A 25,190-nucleotide genomic window follows, 5' to 3' on the forward strand; every position below is an offset into this window, starting at 1 on the left:
GATGTTTATATATTTTTATAATAAAAATTTCATATATTACATATAAATATAAAATATATTCTGCTATAAAGTAATAAGAGAAGCCCCTTGGCCTACTAAATCATTACTCCAATAAAGGAAAATTTAGGTCCAAATTCTACCTCTTACATGTGCTGGCTGTGACTCTCTTAATCTCTCACTACTCCAAGACCAGAAGTTGTAAGAAAAGGCCCCAGTTTGCCCTGTAAGTAGTCTCTAAGACTTCTTAATAATACTGAAACCACAGAGCTAGCATCTATTTCTACAAATAATTACCGTGTTAATCTCTTCACCCCAATTGTTATCTAGTTTCCCCCTTTCCTAGGCACCTGAAGGAAGCCCTGTTCAAGTTCAAATACAACCTCAGATACTCTGGGCAAGCCAGCCTCAGTTTTTTCAGCAGTAAAATGGGATACTAAGAGCATACGCCTTGCAAGGTAGTGGTGAGAATCAAAGGAGATGCTCTATGTAAAGCACTTAGCACAGGGCCTGGTGTATGGGGTAAGCACTGGGTAAGGCTAGCTATTGTTGTGGTGGGAAATCACCACGTTTGCGTTCCCTTAGGGAGTGTTAGAGAAGGGCTCACAAGGAAAGGCCTCTGTCTGTAAGGAACTCCTGGCATGAGAACGCTCTCCACAGAGTCGTGGGCCTCTGGTCTGTAGAGACACCTGGAGAGGTGCCCGAGGTGCTGAGAGAGTTGGGGCTCACGCAGGTAATACGACCCAACAGTATTGCCCTGATGCTAAGGCTGGCTCCCTGCTGGCTGTGCCAGGCTGCCTCACACTTGTGGTGACTGGAGGCAGGGCCCCCAAAACTTCTCCCAGCCTCAGGGAAGACGGCTTGGCTTCTTGAGGTGGGCCCCAGCATCCAGCTGGGCTCACACTCAGAAAGGTCATGCGGTTTGCTCTTTTGTTTAATGCATCTCATTGGAAATTGAGGCTAATGTCATGCCTTGGATTATTTGCAATTGGGTGACTTCTTCCCTCTGTCAGAATGTTCTTTTGGTCTCCTTGCCTCCGGCCCCAAAGGAATACCAGGATCAAGGCTTTCCCCATCCTTCCTTCCTTCTGAATAATGTGTGTCAGGTGTGAGGGGATACATTTATCTTTTTGCTGGAATCTGGCCAATGCTGCAGAGCTGTGTCCCCTGCCCTTGGTCTGAGGAGTATGCTGTCATGGTTCCTGCCCCGGCCCCTGTCAGGCTCTGAACAGCCCAACTATTTCCTGGGCAGAAATCTGGTGTGTCATATTTCTCTCTCCAAGGTTCCACCTACTTTATCTGTCCCACTTACACACCTGCAGATATCCATGCCATGGGGTATATCGACAAAACCGAGCCAAGGGTTTTGCCTCTCCTTCAGACTGAGGAGAATGGCATTGATTTCCACATGTTTAAGATGACCTTTTAGTCCAGGTCCTTTCCCCTGGCCCCTCCCTTCACTTATTGCCTTTAAGGATCAGCCTTTTCTAGTTTCTGATTTGATGCATTGATTCAAATAAAAACCTTAAGCAAGTGAGATAACAATCACTGAAAGAGAGACAGAGACAGATACAGAGATAAAGATAAAGAGACTGAAACAGATAAACAGATAGATACACATGCACAGAGACAGAAAGAAACAGAGAGACAGACACACAGAGAGAGAAGGGGACAGAGACAAAGATGCAGAAAAGAGGAGGAACAGAGAGACACACAGAGATAGAAAGACAGTTACACAGGAGACAAAGACAGACAGAAACAGAGACACAGACAGACAGACAGAAGGAAAGAGAAAGAGGAGGGGGGGAAAATCAAGGGAAGGGTGGACTGGTCACCAATTGGACACTGGCAAATGGGGCAGTATTTTGCAATTGTAATTACTTTTTACTAAAAGGAAATCCTTGTTATCTAAAAAGGTAGAGGAGGATGGGATTAAGGGTTTAGTCACCAACAAACAATTTAGGCGAGAAGAAACCCTAAAGACTACTTAACTACTTAACTCATCGTCTTAAAAGGAAATCTTCCCAGAGTTTGAGAGTAAGAGGGAAACACCAATGAGTGGTATCTGGTTTTCATCAAATTGCCTACATGTTAATTAGGCTCAGAAACAGAACCATAGTCACATATTATAAACATGAATCTTCTGAATCATCCCAGGTGATCTTCATGGACCATACTTGGACATTCTTGGCTCTCCTAGAATTCTGAGTTAAACTTTCTTTGTAGCATCAACCCATGTCCTCTTATTACAGTCATCACACTTGACTGGATGGGTTTTGTTGCTCAGGTTTACCAAGACTGATATACTATATAAAAAAGCTATGGGTTAAACAAAATTTAGGATCGCAGAATTTAGAAATGAAGAGAACATTAAAGTCTTATTTATTTCAACACCTTGGTTTTGTAGATGTAGAAGCTGAGAAGGAAATAAGCTTTTATTAAGCAGCTACTATACGCTACATATGTGCTAAGTGCTTTACAAATATTGTCATTTTCCAGTTCCAGTACACTTGTAATGAAGAGAGCCATCTACACCCAGAGAAAGGACAGTGAGAATAGACTGTGGTTCATAACATTACATTTCCACTCTTTTTGTTGTTTGCTTACATTTTATTTTCTTTTTCATTTTTTTCCTTTTGATTTGATTTTTCTTATGCAGCAAGATAAATGTATTAATATGTATGCATATATCGGATTTAACATATTTTACCATGTTAAAAAAAACCTCCTTAAAACAACAAAAAACAAATATTGTTATTTGATCTTCACAAAACAACCATGAGATAAGCGCTATTATGATCCCTATTTGAGGGCACCTATGTGACGCCATAATGGATAGAGACCCATCTTCTTGAGTTCAAATCTGGCTTTAGATGCTTTTACTAGCTGGGTGACCCTGTGCGAGTCACTTAATCCTCTTGACCTCAGTTTTCTCATCTGTAAAATGAACTAGAGAAGGAAATAGCAAACCACTCCTGAGCTTTGCAAAAAAATCCAAAAAACAAAAAAACAAAAATGGAGTCATACATGACTGAACAACCACAAATGATGCCCATTTTACACCTGGGGAAATGGGAATGCAGTTAGGAGCTAAGTGACTGGCTCAGGATCCCACAGCCAATAGCTTATGAGACCTGATTTAAACTTCACACCTTGCTGCCCCAAGGCCAGCACTCTGTATGTTGCTGGGGTTTGGTCTGACTCTGTACCTGCTGAGGTGAAACCCTGTTTTCCAGAGCTGAGCCCCATCGGGCCGTGATGCCCGAGCTCAGCCTTTGCCCTCTCCCTGTGCAATGACATCCCTGAGCCTGTGTGGGCACTGCCAGCCCCAGACAGGAAGTCCTGCCACGGAGGGACTTTGCCACCGGGTAACCTTGTCTCACTGTGGGGTCTCCCCGCCGTGGCTATGCCACGCTGCCGGCCTCTTTGTCTGGCCATACGTGCGTACACCAAAGTGGGCCCACCGCCGTGAGGCCCCCAGCTAAGCAGGGCCGATGCCTGTGTCTGATACACCTCCTCGCTTGGAAGTTCCCGACTCTTCTGCCATCCACAGGTTAGAGGCGGTTTGGCCCGGTTGACATTACTTGGTTTCAGGAGTGGGACTGGATAGGGAACTGGGCTCTGGGATGGACTAGCTCCGATGGGAGCTCCCTGCCCCTGTCTGACGCGGCTCTGCCTTAGGCCTTGCTGCCGGGTGTGACTTTGGGCCTCCCTTGTGAGAAAGCTCTCAGGCCCCTCGGCTGACCCAGTCTGGTTGGCAGGCCCCACTGGGGAGTTTCTTGGCAAAAATAATGGAGTGATTTGGCATTTCCTTCTTGAGCTCATTTTATAGAAGAAAATAGGCAAGCAGTGAAGAGAGGCTTGTCCAGGGTCGCACTGTGAATAAGTGTCAGAGGCCCGGTGTCGGGGAAGGTGAGCTTGGCTGACTCCAGGCTGGGCACACCATCCGTGTACCCGCAGCTGCCAGCGCTGTCTGTCTGCTATGCCAGGAGAGAGAGAAGATCAAAATGCTTAAATGCCATATGATGCTCCTACTCAGATCCTCACAGATCAGATCTCCTTTAAAAAAGTTCAATTGAGGCAGCATGGTGTGTATGGCTGTAAAAGTCCAGGATTTGGAATCAGAAAACTTGGGTTCAGATCTTTTTAAAAAAAATATATTTCTACAATTACCATGGTGCACAAGAAAAATTAGATCAAAAAGAAAAAAAAATGAGAGAAAAAAGACAAGCAAACAGCAACAACAACAAAGGTGAAATTGCTAAGTTGTGGTCCATACTCAGTCCCCACAGACCTCTCTCTGGGTGTAGATGGCTTTCTCCATCACAGGTGTATTGGAACTGGCCTGACCATCTCTCTGTTGAAAAGAGCCATGCCCATCAGAATTGATCATTATATAATCTTGATGTTGCCATGTACAATGTTCTCCTGGTTCTGCTCATTTCATTTAGATTAGTTCATATAAGTCTCTCCAGGCTTCTCTGAAATTATCCTGATGATCATTTCTTAACAATAACTTTTTTATTAATGCTTTTTATTTTCAAAACATATGCATGGATAATTCTTCAACATTAACCCTTGTGTTCCAATTTTTCCTTCCCTTCCCCTCCCTCCCTTAGATGGCAAGTAGTTCAATATATGGTAATCATGGTAGAAAAATTTATAGAACAATAATTTTCCATAAAATTCCTATACCATAACTTATTCAGCCATTCCCCAACTGATGGGCATCCACTCAGTTTCCAATTCTCTGCCACTACAAAAAGGGCTGCTATAAACTTTTTTTGCATATGTGGGTCCTTTTCACCTTTTTATAATTTCTTTGTGATACACACCAGGGTTCAAATCTTGACCACCCTACTACCTATAACCTGTGTCACTTTGAAGGCATGTCCTGAATTTTAAAAATGAGAGAGATTAGACCACATTGTGTCTATGGTCTCTTCTACCTCTACATTTATGAAACTATGATCCTATTTACTACTCAGCTCCAAGTATGTTGGTTCCCTTTGTGCTATAGTGTTTGAACAGAGATCAAGTGATATTATAAGAAATATTTCAAGGCAAAGTTTCTAAGGATCTGGTTGTATTTTCTACAATGCCCAAGATCTTAAAATTCTTTTGAAGTTTTACAGGGAATTTTTCATTTCTGAAGAATACATGGGGAATTTTAGGTCTATGGCATTCAGATAGGCACTCCAGAAAAGATTTGAAAGATTTGTGAACCTTTTCAGTGGCTTTGTCTTTTAGAGATCTCTTAAACATAGGCCATACTGCCCTTAATATGCTCAAAAAAGGATTTTAAAGAGGGAAGGAGAAAAAAAGAGAAAAAGAAGATGGAGGGAGGGAAGAAAAGAAGACCAAGGGAAGATTGAACTACAAAGATTGGCTTCCTGGTCAGGGGAGATTGAGAAGTGAATATTTTGTTTAAAAAAATTATCAATAAAAATTGGATGAAAAATTGAGTATCTGCCAACTTAGACATGTCTAGCATTTTTTTTTTTTTTTTAAGTTTTAGGGCTTATTTTGGGCAAAATGCCTGGATCCTGGCTAAGCTTTCCCCTCTCTCTGAACTGGACTACCACATGACACTCATTGGGCTTTTGATTGTATTCCCAATAGGAAAATTCTGAAGTGGACTTCCTCAAATATCCATCTACAAGTTTGCCAGACTTGCTTAGTACTTATTCAGGCCCGGATGCTTCCTCTTATACTGATAATAAGGAGAACGAAGAGCCAGATGCTGAAGAAGAAAAGGGAGCCAGCCAGTCACCAAACCATGGAGCAGTAAGTGTGTCCTTGGGTACCCAGGGGCTTCAGCAGTTGAGATATATTTGCTAAACAAATGGATATTGGGGACTTGATTGGATGAAAACCTATTTTAGAAAAAAGTATTCCTTTAGATAGAATTTCAAATTCTAGGAGATGATCAGATGCGAGAGTGAGAACATGGTAGACTGAAAACAGCTCTATGACTTCAACCAAGACACTTGGCTTCTGGGAAGGGTCCTTATACTTCCTTAGTTACATCATTGCAGAGCCTCATTTTTTTTTTTTATGTAAAATGGCAATATTTATAACATCTATCTCAGAGCTTTGAGGAGAGCACTTTGTAAACTTAAAAGCAATATGAAAAATATAAGCTATTGGTAGTGTGGGGTAGTAGATAGAGCATGAGATTTGGAGTCAGAAAGGCCTGGGAATTCTGCCTCAGGTATTTGCTCAATTGATTTTGAATGAGTCAGCCTCTAGTTTTCTCACCTGTAAAAAAAAAAAAAAAAAAAAAAAAAAAGCATCTACCCATAGGATTATGGAGTCAGATGAAATGATGTAACTGTAGCAAAGTTAGCCATGCACATTTTAGTATGTTTAATAGGTATAAGCTCTTATTCTTGTTTTTAGTATAGTTTTTCTTTGTATTTTGGAAGATGGACATGTTAGAAGGGAGAAAAAGCACGATTGCAAGAGATGCCTTAGACAGGCAGGAAAGGGAAATAAATAGGAATCAGTTTCAGTTCAAGAATAACTTTCACAGGCATTTAATAAAGTGACTTTTTGATGGCAGGATAAGTTGACAGTCTCATCAGTGCAGCTTGATGCAATATTTGCAGCCTCTACTTTAGTCATGGAAACTGGAAGGGAATGGAAACTCTTTTTAGGGGCTGACTTGCCCAGAGTTACATAGTCCGAGGTCAAAGTGGAAGAATTTTTTTTTTATAATAGTAAAAAATTGGGTTGAATGTTTAATCCTATAATACTAGCATAAGTCTCACAAGCCAATGATTCTGTATTTACTTTGCATCTGTTTTATAATTTGCTTTGCTGAATACACATGGTTCATCGTCCTTCTTTCAGGAAGATGTGAGCCTCCCTAAAAGCAGGGATATTTTTGGGTCCTTTGGATCCTTGTGCTTGGCCCATGGCAGATACTTCTTAAAGTCTGAATCAGAAGAACAGCATGTAGCACTTTTATATAACATCTGCAGCTTTTGGGAGACTCCTCATATTTAATACAATATATTGAAATATCCTACTAAAACAGACATGGAATACTTTTGATTGGTGATAAGGATTAAAGGGAAAGATTGAAGGAGGAAGAATTTTAGCCCTTCCTTTTTATAAGGATGGAAGGAAACAAAGCCGAAGCAAAGCCATAGCAAAGCCATCTCTTTTCTGGTTAGAGTTATCAAAGAATCATGGAACTTGAGGGTTAAAAAATGACCTTTTGACTAGCCTCTTTTATGTATGAAAAGAACTTTCACTCTGACACGCCTTATAAAAGGTCATCTGGCCCCATTTGTGTCTTTACTAGACTGAACACTCATAGAGGGCAAAACTAAACCAGCATTCATAAGATACCTTCTATGTGAACAGCCCTGGGGATAAAAAGAGAAATGAAAAACAGATCTAACCCATAGCAGGCTTATATTCTGCCAAGGGAAACTTGGTAGCTGAACAGAGAAGTAAATAGAAGATAATCTGAGCAAGGAAGAGAACTGACAGCTAGGGTGAGCATGAAAAACCTTCCATAGAAAGGAGCACATAAGATGAAACTTGAAGGAGAGAATAATTCTCTCAGATGGAGTTGAAAAACTAGTGTATTCCAAGCATGAGAAGCAACATGTATGCATAAAAATGTTTGTAGCAGCTTTTTTGTAGTGGCAAGAAATTAGAAACTGAATGGATGCCCATCAAGTGGGGAATGACTGAATAAGTTATGGTATATGAATGTAATGGAATATTATTCTGTAAAAAATGATGAGTTGGCTGATTTCAAAAAATCCTGAAAAAACTACATGAATAAATGCTAAGTGAGCAGAATCAGGAGAACATTATATGCAGTAACAGCAAGATTATGTGATAATCAACTGTGATAGACTTCTCTCTTTTCAGTGATACAGTGATCCAAGATAAATCCAATAGATTACAATGAAAAATGTCATCTACATCGAGAGAGTGATAGAGAGAGAGCGCGAGAGCGAGAGAGAGAGCGCGTATTAGTAAGCGGGCGTGAGAGCACTAAGGAGACTGAATGTGAATCGAAACATAATATTTTCATCTTTTTTTGTTTGTTTTTTCCTCATGGTGTTTTCCTTTTTGGTCTGATTTTTCTTGCACAAGATGACAAATATGGAAATAGTTTAAAAGGATTGCACATGTTCAATCTGTATCAGATTGCTTTTCTTTGGGAGGAAGATGCTAAGGGGGAGGGAGGGAAATTTTAGAATACAGAGTTTTAAAAATGAATGTTCAAAACTATCTTCACGTGTATTTGGAAAAATAAAATTCTGTTGAGAAGCAATATTTGTAAAGGCATAAAGAATAGGAGATGAGAGTATTAATTTCTAGGAATAACAAGTAAGTTAATTTTGCTGAAATATAAAGTATATAAATGAGATTTATGTAAACTAAGTTAAGTATCATATGCTCAAGCCATGCTGAAAGAAGTTTAAATGTCAAGCTGAAGATTTTGTATTTTATCTCAGAAATAGTAGAGGGCCAGAACTAGGCTTTAGGAATATTATTCTGCTAACTTTTATGAAGGATAGTTTAGAGAGGAAAACAGAAAAAGACCAATTAGGAGACTATTTCAGTCATTCAGATGAGAGGTATTAAGGACCTGAATTTTTGTGATCTTTGTAATTGATCAGAAAAAGAGACATTGTGGAAATAAAATCAACAAATCAAATATATGTAAAATGAAAGAAAGGAAAGATGTAAGGATGATCCAGAATATTTGGGGATAATGATGATGGTCTCAATTGAAGTAGAGAAGGGTGAAGGAGAGATGGATTGAGAGAGAAAGATAATATTCTTGATCTTGACTTGGAGGTGGTTTGGTACCCATATCTAGATGTACCAAAAGCAATAGTATAAGCCATACACATAGGAGGTACTTAAATAGTTGTTGATTGACTAAAGATTTAATCTGTTCTTTTTAGGTCATACTTTCTCCAGGAATTCTTTTCTTCTTATATCAATCCCAAATGCTTTTCCTCAGTGCTGTTAGTTCCCAATTTGTGAGGGTACATTGGATAGCTACATTAGGGCTACATTGGTAGATTTTGAAACCTCTTACTAGGAGGAAGATTCTGCCTACCTGCAGCAGACCTTTTCACTTACCTAGAATAATCCTGTAAAAGATAAGGAGTTGCTCACTGGGGTACAGATTGGTAGTCCAGGTTAGTTTTAAAACCTGTTTTGTTACTTTAAAAAAGTTATTTTTTTTTTCCTATCCCAGGCACGAGAATGTATCACTGTGTTAAAAAGAGTTGGGTTTTTTGTTTTATTTTCTACTTCTGTTTGGTTCAAGAAGCTGTCAAGAAGCTATCTCTTGTTGTCTAAGTTTGCATCTAGTCATAATGGGAACCAATGACATGGGTGAATTTCGACTTTCTCTTTTCTCCCATCCTCCCCGGCTCCTCAAACTTGACATTCTCCATATGTCTTTTTCTTAAACATGAACTGAACCTATTTGAAAGGAAAGTCTGACTGCCATTTATAGGAGCCATGAAAAATAAATAATTAAGTGCACACTGCATATCTTTAAGGTTTGAGTTACGTTTTTTCAACTTAAGTGCTCTGGAGGGAATGGCCAGACCAGAACTTACAGGTGCAGAAATAAGAAATGTATGAGTGGAATTTGACATCCTTTTTAATCATTTCCATCTGTGAAATAAAAGACTTTCACAGATTTGTTGATGAAAGCCTACTAAGAGGTTTCATTGGTTTAATTGGCTTAGGAACTTTTTTTTTCTTTTAAATTACAAGCCAATTCAAATGTTTGACCTGGCTCCATTCTTGGGTGATTTAGCTATTCATTTAATACACAGGCCTCAGCAGGAATGCCTTCAAGGTAAAAATGTAGCCTTGGTGAAGCTTTTTCTCTTCTCCTGGGGTTTTCCATCTTAGCATATCAGCATTTGTCTCTTGTCTTTTCATATCACCTTCCTTCCCTCCATAGATCATTTAGTTATCCAGTCTGAATTTTTTTCTCCCTGCTCCCATTCTCTTATCTCTGAACCTTTTTATCTTATTCCCCCTCACTAAACCTATCTAAGCTTCTTTTTTCTATAGGCACCTAACCCTAAGAAGGGAATTCAATTACTTTATTTGTACTTAAATATTAATAACCGATAAAGTTTTACATTGTTACATTTACATTGTACTGGATACAGTGTGTATTTTCATACGGTCTTAACCCTATGAATTAATGGTGGGATTTGGACATCAGTGAGAGGCAGGTAGAGGATGTGGGGCAGGATTTTGTTGATGTTGACAGGTGCCCTGGATCCTAGAAAGGGAGACTACATTAATCATTAGATTTAGGATAAAGAACCTGAATTCTTCAGGTTTTGCTGACTGACAATTTCTCTGAGGACCAGTTTCTCCATGTGGGGATAGCATCATGCCTGCTCTCCAGGGAGTGTCATTGGGCACAATTTGCTCCTATTTACAAAGTAATCTGAGGCTTCTAATAAAAAAGAAGTGTCCACATCAAGTCCTGCTGTAATATATACCATTAAAACACAAATTTCAGAGCCCCAAGAGATGACCAATGTATTGGAAAGCACTTGATATAACAAAATTCCAGATTGAAATAAAAATGTGAACAGTCTTTTAGAGCTGGTAATAATGGTATTTGACCCCATATGGTTTTTAACATCCTCTCAAAGGCCTCTTGTGCTACATAAATGGCCTGTGAATTGTGTTAGATGAAAAATACAGATGTTTACTCCCCTATGTGAATCTCTATGAAACCATTCATTTAAAACCTATTAAGATCTTAGGATAAAGAAGCTAAACAATTGGAAGACTATGGGCTCACATTTTGGTCAGGTAAGAGAAAGAGGACTTAGCAGTAGGTATGGCCACAAAAGAGTAAGGGCAAGCTTCCTAGACATATTACAGAAGTTTCATATCTTGGCAGATAACCACAGATCTTAGTATCATGGCAGTTATCTGTTCATAGGACTATAGATTTAAAAGGAAACTTAAGGTTATCCCTTTTAAACCCCTCATTTCTAAGATGAGAAAACTGACCTGTGGAGAGATTACATAGAATTAACAATTTTAGGATGTCACTTGAGTGCTATATGTAATATATACTGAAAGAATTTAGAGAGGAAAGGATACCACTTTGGGTTAGGGGAAAAAAATGCCTAAGGAAGGAATTCATAAGCTGAGCTCCATAGGTAAGCACTATTAGGTGGAACGATGAAAACGTATGTCAGTAAATGAGCAGATGGAAAGTTTGCTGGGCAGGTTCTGGGTCAAAGGATCATAACTGGAAAGGTCTGTGGAAGTCCCCTTGTCCAGGCTAACTTAATTTTTACAGATAAGGAAACTGAGTTCCAGAGAGATTAAAATGAATTGCCTTACCTTTTCCATACAACTGCTTTCCTATTTTATTTCCTCTTGGGAACCTCTTTCTGATCACCTCAAAGCAGAGTGATATGTCTTTCCTTTGAATTCCTGGATCACTCACTGTTTGCACCACTCTCTCAATACTAGTGTCTGCTTCTTTGTAGACTTGGTTATTTTTTTATGTATCTTCCAGTTAGATTTCAGGGTCCTTGAGAACAGGCGTTGAAGCATTTTTCTGTGTGTACCTGGTGCTTAACTTAGCAGTCAGTCAGTTCAAAAAAATTACCAATCCTTGTTGGAAATGCCTGGAGTTGAACAAGAATTGCCACATATCAATGGTAGTTTTGCTGTCATTTGGAGAAAAAGCTCTTATTTTGATGCTACAGACACCTAGATCATGCTATAAGCCAGACACTGTGCTAGACACTGATGATCCAAAGATCATCCTTGGACTTGGATAAAGCCTTGGACTTGGAATCAGGAAGGACCGATTTCAAATCCTGCCTCAGACAAGACTGTGTAACCCCAGTCACTTAATGTTTCTCAGCCTCTGTTCCTCATCTATAAAATGCTGATAATAATAGCACTCACCTCCCAAAGGCAAAACCAAAATAGACTCATCTCTCAATCATACCCTTTCTGATTGTAGATTGAGAGCTGGGAGGGACATCAAGGAGCCTTATATTCTAATTCAAATTTAAACAGTGGTGCATTACTAGAAAAAAATAGAACTACAACAAATAATGTGGGATGGTTTTGTAAGTAACTGGAACTCTTTATTATTCAAGAGAGAAGGATAGTGTCAGTATAACTAGGCACACCTAACAAAGATAGTGTCTTTAAAGTAATTGGGAATTTGATTCATTTTAATGTGTGTACTTAAAAAAAAACCCACAATAGAAGTAATGAAGGTCATATGCCAGATCTGCTATTGTCTCAAGCTAGGTAAGGAAGAGATTGTTTAGTACATCAATCAGAAGATCTGTATCCTGCTTCCTGAGACATCAATGGGATCTGCTCTATAGGTTCCAGAGCCACAAGCATAAGAAAAATCATCTGGAAGGCCATAGCTTGAGGAGAAAAGTTGTAGAATCAAGATTCTGGAAAGAAAGGGAGAAGAAATTGATCTGGGTGCTGCCATGCTGTAAATCTGAGGGCATCATTACTCCTAGCACCAGGAGCGGTGAGCATCCCAAGCACAATAATAAGGTGGAAACCAATTAATGTGACTCCATTAATGATGTATTTAGCTTTGATTTTTTGTTAGAATTAGTGTTATGATGAATAAAATTGTGTTGTGTTCCTTTATAAATGAACGGATACTTTTGGATATTTGATGCAAAAAATTTTAAGACTTATTTTCATTATTGGTATGGGTTAACCTGGGTTGAAAAGTGCCTGAGTGTTTTGCAAAGAACATAAGCATTTTGAGTTTCGGTATCCTTATGATTTAAATTTGGATGAGTCAATGTGATTAATGTGTAAATACGTTTTACATAATTGCATATATACAACTGATAGCAAACTGCTTACTTTTTTGCAGGGAGAGGCAGAGAAGAAAACAAGTTGGAAATCAAAATTATAAAAAATGAATGTTAAAAATTGTCTATAACTTGAAAAAAATAAAATGCTATTTTTAAATAAGTAGGTAGATTTGGATGAGTGATTCAGAGACTGATAAGGACAAAAAAGGGGGAAAAAATAGAGACTGGACTTATCATTTCAGTGCTACTGCAAACTCCCAGATGCATTCAGTTTCTTCTCTGTAATTTAAAGTTTTTAAGGTTCGTCTGAAACGTTAAATCACTTGTCCAGAGCCACAAAACCAGTATGTGTCTGAAGGAGGACTGAATTCAGGTTTTTAAGGCTTCCAGACCAGCTCTCTGTCATGTTTTGTTCAATCATGTCTGACTTTTTGTGCCCTCATTTGGAGTTTTCTTGGCAAAGATGCTGGAGTAGTTTGCCATTTCCTCTTCCAGCTCATCTTATATATGAGGATACTGAGGCAAACATAGTTAAGTAACTTGCCCAGGGTCAAACAGCTAGTAAGTGTTTGAAGTTGTATTTGAACTTGGGTCTTCTTGGCTCTGGCTCCAGTGCTTTATCCACTGTACCATCTAGCTGTCTGGTAGCTGTGGTAAGGATGGAAATTAAATGGAAATCTAATTTCCTTAATGTCAGCAAAGAATCCAGGGATTCCCATGTTCTCTTTTCTCACACAAGGCATTCTGGTTAACACTTCATTAACAAGAGGGAGAAAGTGTTGAGATCAGACTGTTTAAGCAGAAGAAGCATCTTTAGGGCTGGTTTGGGTCAAAGAAAGATTTAAAGACCTTAATCATCAAAGGGAAGTTAACAAAATAATAATTGAAATGTGGCTCAAGGGGGAGGATTCAAGTCTAGTCAGGTGAACTAGTTGAAAGAATATTGAACTCTAAGCCCTGGAGACACAGGTTCCAGTCCATACTCTGCCATTAACAAGCTTGTGAATGTAAGCAAGACATTTATTCTCCCCTATTAAAATGGTTGCAGTAGAACTTTCCTTTCCCTGATTACCAGGAAATTGTGTATTTGTGTGTAAGAGGAATGGGGCAAATAATAGGAGTGTAGAAGAAGGATGTGGAGGAAGAGAGAGATAAGGAAAAATTTTAGTGGAGGGGAGGACCATATGAAATGTGTGGTGATATTGTGGCTCTTATTTGAAAATGTAAGAAGGAGTTTGGGGAGGTGACACTCTACTACTTTTGTGACATTGAACAAAAGTTTCTTAAGCCTTTTGAAGTTTCAGTCTCGTCTATAAAGTGGGTTGGATTGGACTGAATTACTTCTAAGGTTCCCTCCAGCTCTTAATCTAAATGAATCATAGATGTTTACTTCTTCATTATAAAGGAACAAGTTTTTAGGTTGGCTTTTCAATACAAACTCTTTGGCAGGAACAGGAGGTTGTAGGAAAAATCAGAGTTTCTTTAGCCATTCATCTGATGGGTCCACTGGGATTCCTAGGCAAGGTGATCAAGGATGAGGATACCCGACCAACTCTGCTGCAGCTTAAAGATGAGGGGGTATCTTGGTCTTTTATAGCTCCTTATCCTGGGGCTTAAGAATGATCAAAGCAAGGCAGAAGCTTGGCTCTGGGAACTTTAGCCTCCTGAAACTGCCCTGGCATTTTTAGAATTTATCCTCATTAAGGGGAATCATAGCATTTATGAATGACTCAGGAATGTTACAGCTCAATTATACCAAGCTCTCAATCTGCAGAGGAGAGAACTGAGATTCCAAGAGCAGATAGTTTGTTCGACCCACCTAGTTCTTGTTGCTTTTTCAAACACCGATTTCAGATCTTGGGCTACTTTGGGTAGAAGGTGCGTTTGAAGAAATCTACAAGTTTAGTGAGGCAACAATACTTGTGACTCAGGAACGTCTTTGGGCAGAACATCTTTTTTACCCCCAAACCATGCCTGCTATTTCCCTTAGTTAGCCCCACATTCCTAAAAATCACTATCTGACTATCAGGATCGGTCCGAGGCACCAGGTCTCCTGGCATCTGATCTATTGTTAGCACTTGTTAAAAAGGTTAAGAATGAAATGATTCTAGCAAAAAATGATTAGGAGAGGCTGATGAGGTGAAAGAAGAAACTCTGAGATTGCTACTCACTTCCTCTCAGATTTCAGTTAATAACAGTCAACATTTGTTAAGTGCCTACCATATGCTAGGCACTGTATATACCAAAAACATAAATAAAACATCCCCTGCCTTCAGGAGGACTACAGTCTATCAGGGCAGACTGTAAAATATAGAAGTATATGAAGAATAAATACAAATTAGATGTGAGGTTCTTTAGGGTGGGGGAAAGTAAAGTATTAGTGTTGATATGAGAGGGCAGAAAGGATATGGAGAAGATCAAAAAGGCAAGAACAGTTTTTTAAGGCTAATTTAAATTACTCTGAAAACTGGTAGAGCTTCTAATTGTGTACATTTCCCTGCCTAATTTGCTTTAAGGCTTGTCCCGACTTGCTTTCTGGCTCCAGCTGCATCTTGGGTGAAGCAGTCCTCAGTTCTCAAGGAACTGAACAGCTCAAAAGGGAGGAGCTATGAAAACTGCACTGAAAACTGAATATTAGATTGAATAGTCTCACAGCCAATTTAAATGAACATTTTATGTTCCATTACAGTAAGCATTTTCAAAGGAGAAGTAAGTGAATTCCTTGACTGTGCAGGCTGATTGCATAACAATCCTTTCTAGCTTGAAAAATTCCTTTGAGTTCTTATAAAAATGAAATATGCATTGCCAGAACATATAATCACAAAGTGTTTTAGCCAAAAAAAATCACTTCCCTTTACATAAATAATATTATGAAGAGCACACTCTGTGCTGAATTTTTACCCCATCTTGTACTAAAACAAGTCACTTTGAATTTTGCTTTGCAAAGCTCAACTGTGGGTACCTCTTGTTTGGGGATCACATAATAATAATAATAGCTAATATTTGTGTAGTGCTTTAAGGTTTATAAAGCATTTTACAAAAATTATCTCACTTGTTTTTCACAACCACCATGGAAGGTAGTACAATTTTACAGATGAGGAAATAGAAACAGACAGAAGTTAAGTGGCTTTCCCAAGTAACACAGAAGAATGTGGCTGATTTGTAAATATGATAAGAGGGCAGCTAGGTAGTGTAGTGCATGGAGTACTGAGCCTGGAATCACCTTCCTGATTCAAATCTGGCTTCAGACATTTATTAGCTGTGTGGCACTTGTCAAATCACCTAATTCTATTTGCCTCAGTTTCCTCATATGTAAAATGAGCTGGAGAAGAAAAAGAATACTCCAGTATCTTTGCCAAAAAAAACAAAACCCAAATGGGATCATAATGTGTTGGACATGACTAAAAATGACTGAAGAACAACAATATTATAAAATAATGGTTTCTGAATACTGCTAAATTTTTAAAATAATAGATTCTCTGATAGCTACATTTGCTTCATTTATGATCTATGACTGGGAAGAATACATTGGGCTAACCTTCTTTGTCCTAATGTTGCCAAAAAGACATGATGTTCTCACTCAACTAAGATTCTAATGATTGTTTGTTTTTTAGTTAAATGCCAGAATTGACCTTTGGCAAAACATGAAAATTGAATTGGACAGTGAGTTGGAGTGACTAGGTAAAGAATTGGAAAAGAAATCAGAAGGTTATGTTCCTTTTCAGCATGCCTTCTCCAGCACAGTGGGGCAAGGGATGAAAACAGAAGAAAGCAAACCCAAAAAGCTTGGGAAAGTTAAAAGTTGTTCTGAAGAATCCCAAAGAGATCTTCCACATCAAACCTAACTATGAGTGCAAAGTAAACAGGAAGAATAATTGAACATAAGGATGGAAGTAGATACTGGATAGGAAAGAGTACTTGAAAAGACAATTGGTTTGTCTTGAGTTTTATGGATGAAAATTGATTTACCTAGCTGTATAACTATATAAATAAGGTTAGGCATTTCCATTTCTCTGCTCTCTTGTGGCTCTTCCAGAAGTTCTAAACCTTTGTGGAAGGATGGGAGAAGTGGGCTTTGATCTCCTTTGACAGCTGGGGGAAATCTTTGGACCCCTTCCCAGAATAAAGTTTTTAAATGCATAAAACATATAGGATTAAAAATTATATTGAAATATAGCTTTATCAGAATTTTAAAAAATAATTCACTGATTAAGATTAAGAACCTCATCTTGATTCAGATTCTTCTCCTTCAAGGCTCAATTCATACCCAATCTCCTATGTAGGAAGCCCTCACTGATTTCCCCCCATCTCTGAATGCCTGCAGCACTTTCAGTATCTAACAGTTGACCTTATATAGGTCCTTCCAAAGTAATAAATAGGGTATGTCCCAAGAAGTTTTGTTGTTTTTGTTAATCTGGAAATTGGAATGCATTTTTTTTTTTTTCACAGAATCAATGTTGTTAAATAGTATTTTGATTCTTAGGCTGGAGGACAAAAGCTGACTTTAACTCATAATTAAACCGTGGCATTAGTCTGAGTCTATAAGCAGGGAATCATTTGGAATAGGAAGAAGAGGGAAGTTGCTCTGTCTTTACTGAGTAAGTTAACTGGGGAAAACATCAAAATCTATTAATCTTTTCCTAAAAAGTAGCCTCCCATCTCTTTTTCTGCATCCTCTCCTGGCTTTAGGGCACCTCTTTTGTTTTTCATTCCACCCAAGTCCAATTCTATGACAATTCTGAGTCCTGCTCAGGCCATACAAAACTTTCCTTATACTCAAGTTTTGTTTAGAATGCATTCTCCAAGATTACCCAACTAGGAAGTGTCAGGGCAAAGATAAGGAAACCAGACCTCACTCTTGAATTTCTTGAACTCTCACTTGTCCCATTCTGCCTTCTACAACATGTGTAGTTAGGATCCTAAGTCTAAATAAATAGAATCTCATTTGCCATTTAGTCTATCCTCCCTTATTTAAAAGTTAATGAAGCCTAAGGAAATAAAATGAGTTGTCCAAAGCCACAAAAGTAGTAAGCAAAAGAGGGGGGATTTGAACTCAGGGACTCTGACTCCACAGTACTCTTTTCTGTGTTCACATTGTCTCTTAGCTGTCTAAAACATGTATCTCTTTTTTTATGCTTATACTTATTTTATACTTCTTTATATTTATATTATTTTATACTTATATTTGCATACCTCCAAAGAATCTAACTCAGTTCTGAGAACATAGCAGATCTCAGTAAAAGTTTATTGATTGGTTGAAAATATATACAGTTACTTAATTGTATTTATCTTGTCCCCTTTCTTGCGTGTCAACATACAAAATGTCCCAAAAGTTTTAGTGAAGTTTTAAACTACTAAAGCTCAAAGATATTTAAGCTATTAAAGATTATTGCTTTAATAAGATTTTTAGATACATCCTGTATTATGTCTGTTCTATTGAATGGTGTTACTAAGTTGTCACAGAACAATTAGAATTCAGTACTTGGAACTAGTACTCTAGTTGTCCTTTTTTTATTTCTTTTTCTGACTGACTCTACCCTTCTTTAATCTTATATTCCCTCTTGTAGATTGACTTCTTACTACTTAACATTTTTCCACATCTTGATAACATTTCTTTTCTGACAAGCACTTTTTTGTTCTACAATTTAGAAAGCAGACTCTTGGTTTGAACAGGAAAATGTTTGTTTCTTGGCCTGCACACACTTGAATTTAGCAGCCAACTGCTATTGAGAAGAGAGCTCTAGAAACAAACTTTACTCAGCCTGTCAGATGTTGCTATTGCTCCAGTAGACCTCCTACCTACTGGCTCAGAGGAACATACCTGAAGGAGCTAACCCAACCACTACTTGTTTCTTCTTGAATCTTGTTGTCTTCTGCACTTTGATTTCAAAGAGAAAAAGGGACAAAAAATAGCATTTGAAGCAGAAAAGTGATTATTCCAAGTTTGTTTTTCTTCTGCTTAAATTTGCAGATGATTGGGAATTATCGACAGCGTTCTGTCCTATCCCTAGGAGTTGCAATGGAAGGTCAAAATCAGGCCAATCATTCTGCTTCTTACAGCTTTTTGAGGGTCAGTTATTAGACTCAGTTTTCCTTTAGAGGCAAGGCCATTCATTACCATTCATGAGAAATGTCTAAATAAACATTAAAAGGTGGTAGTGAGGTTAAAACCACTGCAGTGGTTTGCAGTGCAAATTGTTTGCATTGGCTGAACTGATTTTCAGCTCCCCTACTCTGATCCCAAAATTGGTATCCCTGGTTTTGACCTGATCCTTTGGGTGTAATGAGTATCTGCTGAAATTCTCCCTGTGCTCAAGAGGCAGCTATTGACTGATGTTTGTTAACATACACATGCTGTGAAAGTTACTGGCCAACATGCTTAAATTGAAGGAGCTGGGTTTGGCCGGATGGCTGTGGTTCCTGTAAAGTGTCTGTAAATGAGATAAATGCCATGATATAGTGAAGCCCCCTTTCAGCTGTCCTGTGTCATTCCCAGATTTTGTAATTATTTTCTCTTGCCTTTTTTGTGGGAAGGTGGCAAGAGAGTGGAAGATGTGTGTCACTGTTTGGATTTCTTTTTCTGAATGGCTCTTCTTTCCCAACACCAGCAGACCCGATGGCCATCTGGTTCTGTTTTGGTCACTGAACATCTGCCCTGATGTTTTTTGGAGATGAACTGCCCTTGGCAGTCTAAAAATAACCTTTGTGTGACTGATGAATGACAGGGAAACGATCATAGCTTTGCCTTCCAGTGGAAACTGACAGAGATAAAACGGAGCCAATAAAGACTTTCTGGGGTTTTGAAGCTTAGATGTCTCCTATCACATCTGCAGATTGTTTATCCCCAAGTGCTGGGAACTGTATAAAATATGATCTGAATTGGATGAAACCAATCCTCTTAAAATTATGCATTGGATATGCTGTGTTTGTGGGATGGAGTGGGTGGAGATAAATCTCTGCAGCATGAATGGTATACCCACAGGCTTTGAGAACTGGCTGAGAGATAGTTCTCTGAAGTTGGGTATTATGTTAGTCATGGTGCATTCAGGGCAATATCTGAGAGGCAGTGGATACCAATTTGAAAGGTGTTTCCGAAACATTCCTCTTTTGTAGCCTGGTCCACTGACTAATAGCATAGAAACAGCTCTGTTGATCTCATAGCAAGGCTTAGGTTTTCCTATGGCCTGGGCCAACATGACCTTCATCTAATCTTCAACTCTCCATTTGGAAGAAGGGGAAACTTGTGATTTCAAATCAGAGGAAAACTCACTATTGTTTCTATCCAGAATTTTCATAAAGTACTCAAATATTTTTAAACTCTGATAATTAAGATTGTAGGATTATAGGTTTAGAATTAGGAGAGACCATCTAATCCAGTCCCTTTGCTTTACAGATGAAGAAAATGAAACCCGGAGACATTAAGTGATTTGCATAAAACTTTTTTTTAAATTTCTTTTTAGTTTGTGGAATAAAACAAGCATTTCTACAGGATAATATAATAAAAAATAATAAATTTCACATGAAACTGCAAATCTATTATGTTCAACTTGCCAAAGCTGCACAGCATTCAGACCCAAGTCATGCGACTCTTAAATCCAATGTTCCTTCCACTCTAACATGGTATGGTAGGAATGAGGATATATCTTGAAACTATATTCAAGATAAACAATACTTAAGCCCAGGTGTTCACAGTGTCACCATTTCAGATCCTATGATTCTAGTTTTTTGATTGATTTTTTTAAAAATTCAAACCTGGGTTTGGTTTTGTTTTGTTTTTCAAAATTACCACAAAACAAACAAAAGGCATTCTTTTTATATAGGAAATAAACATTCCTATGACACAGAAGAGAGTATTAAGATATCAGCTATGTTTTTGAGTGAATGATATATTGTGTCTCTCTCATCCATTTTCTATTCTTCATTCCAGAATAGTTTTGGATCTGAGCTTTCATTTCAGGAATCAAAGTATGGGCCTTAGTCAGTCTCTTTATATGGCTAGCAAGTAATCCTAGATAATCATGAAGCTAAAGAAGTTAGAGAAGGGTCAACCAAGCCTGTATCTAGAATTGCCTTCTCAGCCTTCTGTGACCATTCTAACTGTTTATCTCTTTATCCTCATGGCTTCCAGTCAATGTGATGTCTAAGCAGTTTTCTGCTCCTTAAACTTCCTATCTAGAGGTTTCCTCTCAGATACTTTTGGGGAAGGGAAATAGTCTGGCCTGGTGGTTTTGCCTCAGCCACTGGTAGGGAAGACTATTCAATCCCAACTTGAACCTGAATCAGGGATATATGATTCTTTGTTTTTTTTTTTTTTTTTTTTTAATTTATTTAGTATTTTATTTTCTCTCAGTTATGTGTAAAAACAATTTTTAACATTCATTTTGAAAACTTTTGAGTTCCAGATTCTTTCCTTTCCTGTCTTCCTACCCTCATCCTCATTGAGAATGCAAACAATTTAATAGGTAATACATTTGTAGTCATGCAAAACATTTCCATAATAGTCATGTTATCAAAGAAAATAATGTACTCCCCCAAAAAATCTTCAAGAAAAAAAAGTAAAAAATAAATATGCTTCACCTGCATTCAGATACCATTAGTTCCTTCTCTGGATAGGAATAGCATTTTTCATCATAAGTCCTTCAGAGCAATTTTAGATCATTGTATTGTTGAGAATAGTTACATCATTCACAACTGATCGATTATCTTACAATATTGTTGTTACTTTATACACAATATATTTCACCTTACATCAGCTCATGGAAGTCTTTCCAGGTTTTTCTGAGAGCAACCTATTTATCATAATATTTCATCATAATCACATATCACAATCTATTCAGCCATTCCCAATTGATAGGCATTCCTTCAATTTTTTGCCCCTAGAAAAGAGTTGCTATAAAAATCTTTGTACGTATAGATCTGTTTCCTTTTTTGTCTCTTTGGGGATACAGACCTAGTAGTGATAATGTTAGGTCAAAGAGTATGTATAGTTTTATATCCCTTTGGGCATCATTATGATTCTGTTTTAAAATGCCATTCCACTCCTCCATCATACTAGCAACCTAAGATAATATTCCAGGGGGCTAGGATTTTAGTGGTGTGGGCACCACCCTCTTGCCAATTACCTAGACTCACATCTTTGATATCACTTCAATTCCTTCCTTTTTTTTCCTCCTTTTTTTTGGGGGGGGGGGCAAGGCAATTGGGGATGTGACTACCCAGGATCATATAGCTAGTAAATGTTTAAGTGTCTGAGACTGAATTTAAACTCAGGTCCTTCTGATTCCAGGGGTCTGCTCTATCCACTGCACAAATCTAACTGCCCCTTCAATTCCTCACTTTCAACTTGCGTGTTTGCTCTTTTGCCAAATCTTGTGTCCGCCTCCATAGGAACTCTCATATATGTCCCCTTCTCTCCACTCACACAGCCATTATGCTTCAAAGTCTCTTTGCTTCTTCCTTGGATTACTGCAGTAGCCTTCTAACAGCTTTCCCACTGTTACTTCTCTTCACTCCAATCTACCTTTTAATCAGCTACCAAAGTCAGTTTTTAAAGGGCAGAAGTAGCTCTGAGCTATTCTCCTGCTTGATGAACCCCCTTGTCTCCCTGTTACCTGCAGGATCAAATATATAAACCTCTGGCATTTATGGTGCCTTTCCATTTGTCTTCTAACTTGCTCTCCTCTATTCACCCTATAATCTAATTATACTGACTTACTTGGGGGTTTTCACACATAATATTCTACCTCTAGTCGCTTTATCTTTATCCAGTCCCCCTCCCCCTCTCCTCCCAATGCTGATAATACTCTACCCATTTGCCTCTGCTTCTTTAATTCCCTCACTTCTTTCAGTACTAAGCTGTAGTAACCCCCAAAGAAATTAGCATCTTCTCTCCTCTGCTGACATTCCATTTCCTTTCTATATATCTTATATATACTTAGTTATTAATATGTTCATTCCTTGTTGTCAGGGATTGTTTTTATTCTTGATGCTTAGGCGCAGGGTCAGAACCATAGAGTTTAGTAAAGGCTTGTTGATGGAGTGGCTGCTGGACATCTTCACCTACTTTTAGGAGGCTTCTCAGACTCAACAGAGCTAAAAGGAATTTATCTTTCCCCACAAATCCATTCCTTGTCTGAACTTTCCTATTTTTGTTGATGAGCACTACCATCTTTCTAATCATTCTAGTCATCTTTGATTCTTTTCTTTTAGTCTTTTCCCCCTTAAATCTTAATACTCAACCAGTTGCCAACATTTGTTGAGCATACCCCCAGAGTGTCTCTTTCTCTCCACTTATCTAGCCTCCAGCCTAGCTTGGGTCCGTCCCACCTTCAGTCTCTTTTCTTTCGTTTCTCTATGGAATTACCATAGATCTGACTATGTCAGCTTCTTGCTCCAAAATCCTAAATAACCCATTTCCTCCAGAATAGAGTAGAAACTCCTTAGTCTGGCATTTAAAGCCCCTTACCATCTGTCTCCCACCTGCCTTTCCAATCCCATTTTATATTAGTCCTTTTTACGTATTGTCAATTTCAGTAAAACTGACTTACTGGCTGTTCTCTATACAAATTTGATCTCCTACGTCCATAACTTCATACATTTGGTATCCACATCTGGAACATATTCCCTTCTCACCTTGCCCTTATGGAATCTCTAGCTTCCTTCCATGATCAGTTCAGGTGCCACCTCTAATCTGAAGCCTTTCCTGATTCTCACAGTTGCTGGCACTTTTTGCCTCTTGAGATAACTTTTCATCGCTTTGTGCGTGTGTGTGTGTGTGTGTGTGTGTGTGTGTGTGTGTGTGTATAAAATATATATACACACACACACACATACATGCAAACACTTTCAGGTATTGATTCATTTATTTTTCCTTCTAGTAGAATCAGTCAGAACCACTCTGGGATTGGTGGGGTTTTGTCTCTTTATCCCCAGCACCAAGGCCAGTGCCTTGCATACACTTTGTACTCCGTGAATAATCTATGCTTGCTAAATGTCAGTGGAAATGAATACACATTTAATCCAAAGTACTTCAAACCTTCCAATGATCTGTAATTTCAACAATGTGAATATTCAGTAATATTGCAACCCCTCAGTTTTAATGTTTTAAAGACAGGCTGTAAAAAGTAGAAACAAAAACTATCCCTTGTTCACCAACTTTCTTATCACAAGCCTCTGAAACTGAGCTAGACTTATTCTCAGTCACCCAGGCTATTGCCAGCGTGTCTTCTCTACTAGCAACATCTTACCAAGGATCTGGGATCAACTCCATGCCATGCTGGCTCCAGCATCAGAGAGGACCAGATTATAAAAATATGTTCTCACATCCATATATTTCATTGGCGATAATATAGCCCATAAGGAACTCATGGTGAGTAAACTCTCTTTACCAAGGCAGATCTGCAATAATTCTTCAATTTATATTCTTAGCTTCCTGAGAGTATTGCAAAGTTCAGTGAACAGGATAACATGACTGAGTGTGTCAGAGGCAAGTAGCCTAATGGATAGAGAATTAATGAATCAATTAATAAAAATTATTAAGCATTTACTGTGCCAGCCTCTGGATCAGAAAGATAGATGTAGATACATAAAGATATGTATATATCTATATATACACACATATATAGACACACTATATATAATATGCATATATTCACTATATATCAAAATATATATTGTGTACATATAAAGATACATATAAACCATTTAAATCTGTACACTGAGAAATATAAGTAATGTCACAGAATATATCATTCAAGTGCTGTTGGATTATACAGAAATTGGAACAAAGATTTCTGTATTTAGTGGTTTGAGTGTTGATATTTTGAATCTTTGAAGTGCCGTTCTTCATGATATTCCAGAAGTGGGGAAGGGATTCAGGCACTAGTTTACTTTTTAGTCCTTGGAATTTTGTGGGCTTCTTCCCATAGTGAAGAGGATTATCCTTCAGTATTACGATAAGTAGAACTCCAGGGAATAGCCATGAGCTAAAAGACAGAAATAGGGAGAAGACCCTAGACCCCATGACCTTATCCCTAGAAGTTGGTTCCTCTACTGGAAAAAAGTTGGAGAGAAATAGATTTTATTTTAATATAAGGAAAAACTTTCTAGTGGTAAAAGCTGTCCAAAAGTGAAATGAGATACTTCAAAAATCAGTGACTTTGTAGGCAAAGGTTGGGTGACCACTTGTTGAGAATGTTGTAGGAAGCATTCTTTTCAGGTATATATTAAAAGAGGTAATATCTGAGATCCTTTCCTCTTCTGTAAGTCTCTGAATTGGGAGCAGTGGATGGGTAAGGAAATACTACCATCTCAGGGGAGGGGTTTGCCCACAGACCTTGATGC

The 25,190-nt window shown here is 38.3% G+C and overlaps 1 protein-coding gene across 1 annotated transcript in view; it reads left to right on the top strand.

The window, feature by feature from the left end:
* Nucleotides 1-25,190, top strand: part of LOC127545750 (PDZ domain-containing protein 2-like) — a 102,997-nt gene that overhangs the window by 51,021 nt on the left and 26,786 nt on the right. The window contains exon 5 of the mRNA XM_051973226.1: nt 5,620-5,784. Within this exon, the coding sequence (XP_051829186.1) occupies nt 5,620-5,784 (165 nt within the window). The remainder of the gene's footprint in view (nt 1-5,619; nt 5,785-25,190) is intronic.

The sequence above is a fragment of the Antechinus flavipes genome, chromosome 1 (assembly GCF_016432865.1).
Source record: "Antechinus flavipes isolate AdamAnt ecotype Samford, QLD, Australia chromosome 1, AdamAnt_v2, whole genome shotgun sequence".
Lineage (NCBI taxonomy): Eukaryota > Metazoa > Chordata > Mammalia > Dasyuromorphia > Dasyuridae > Antechinus > Antechinus flavipes.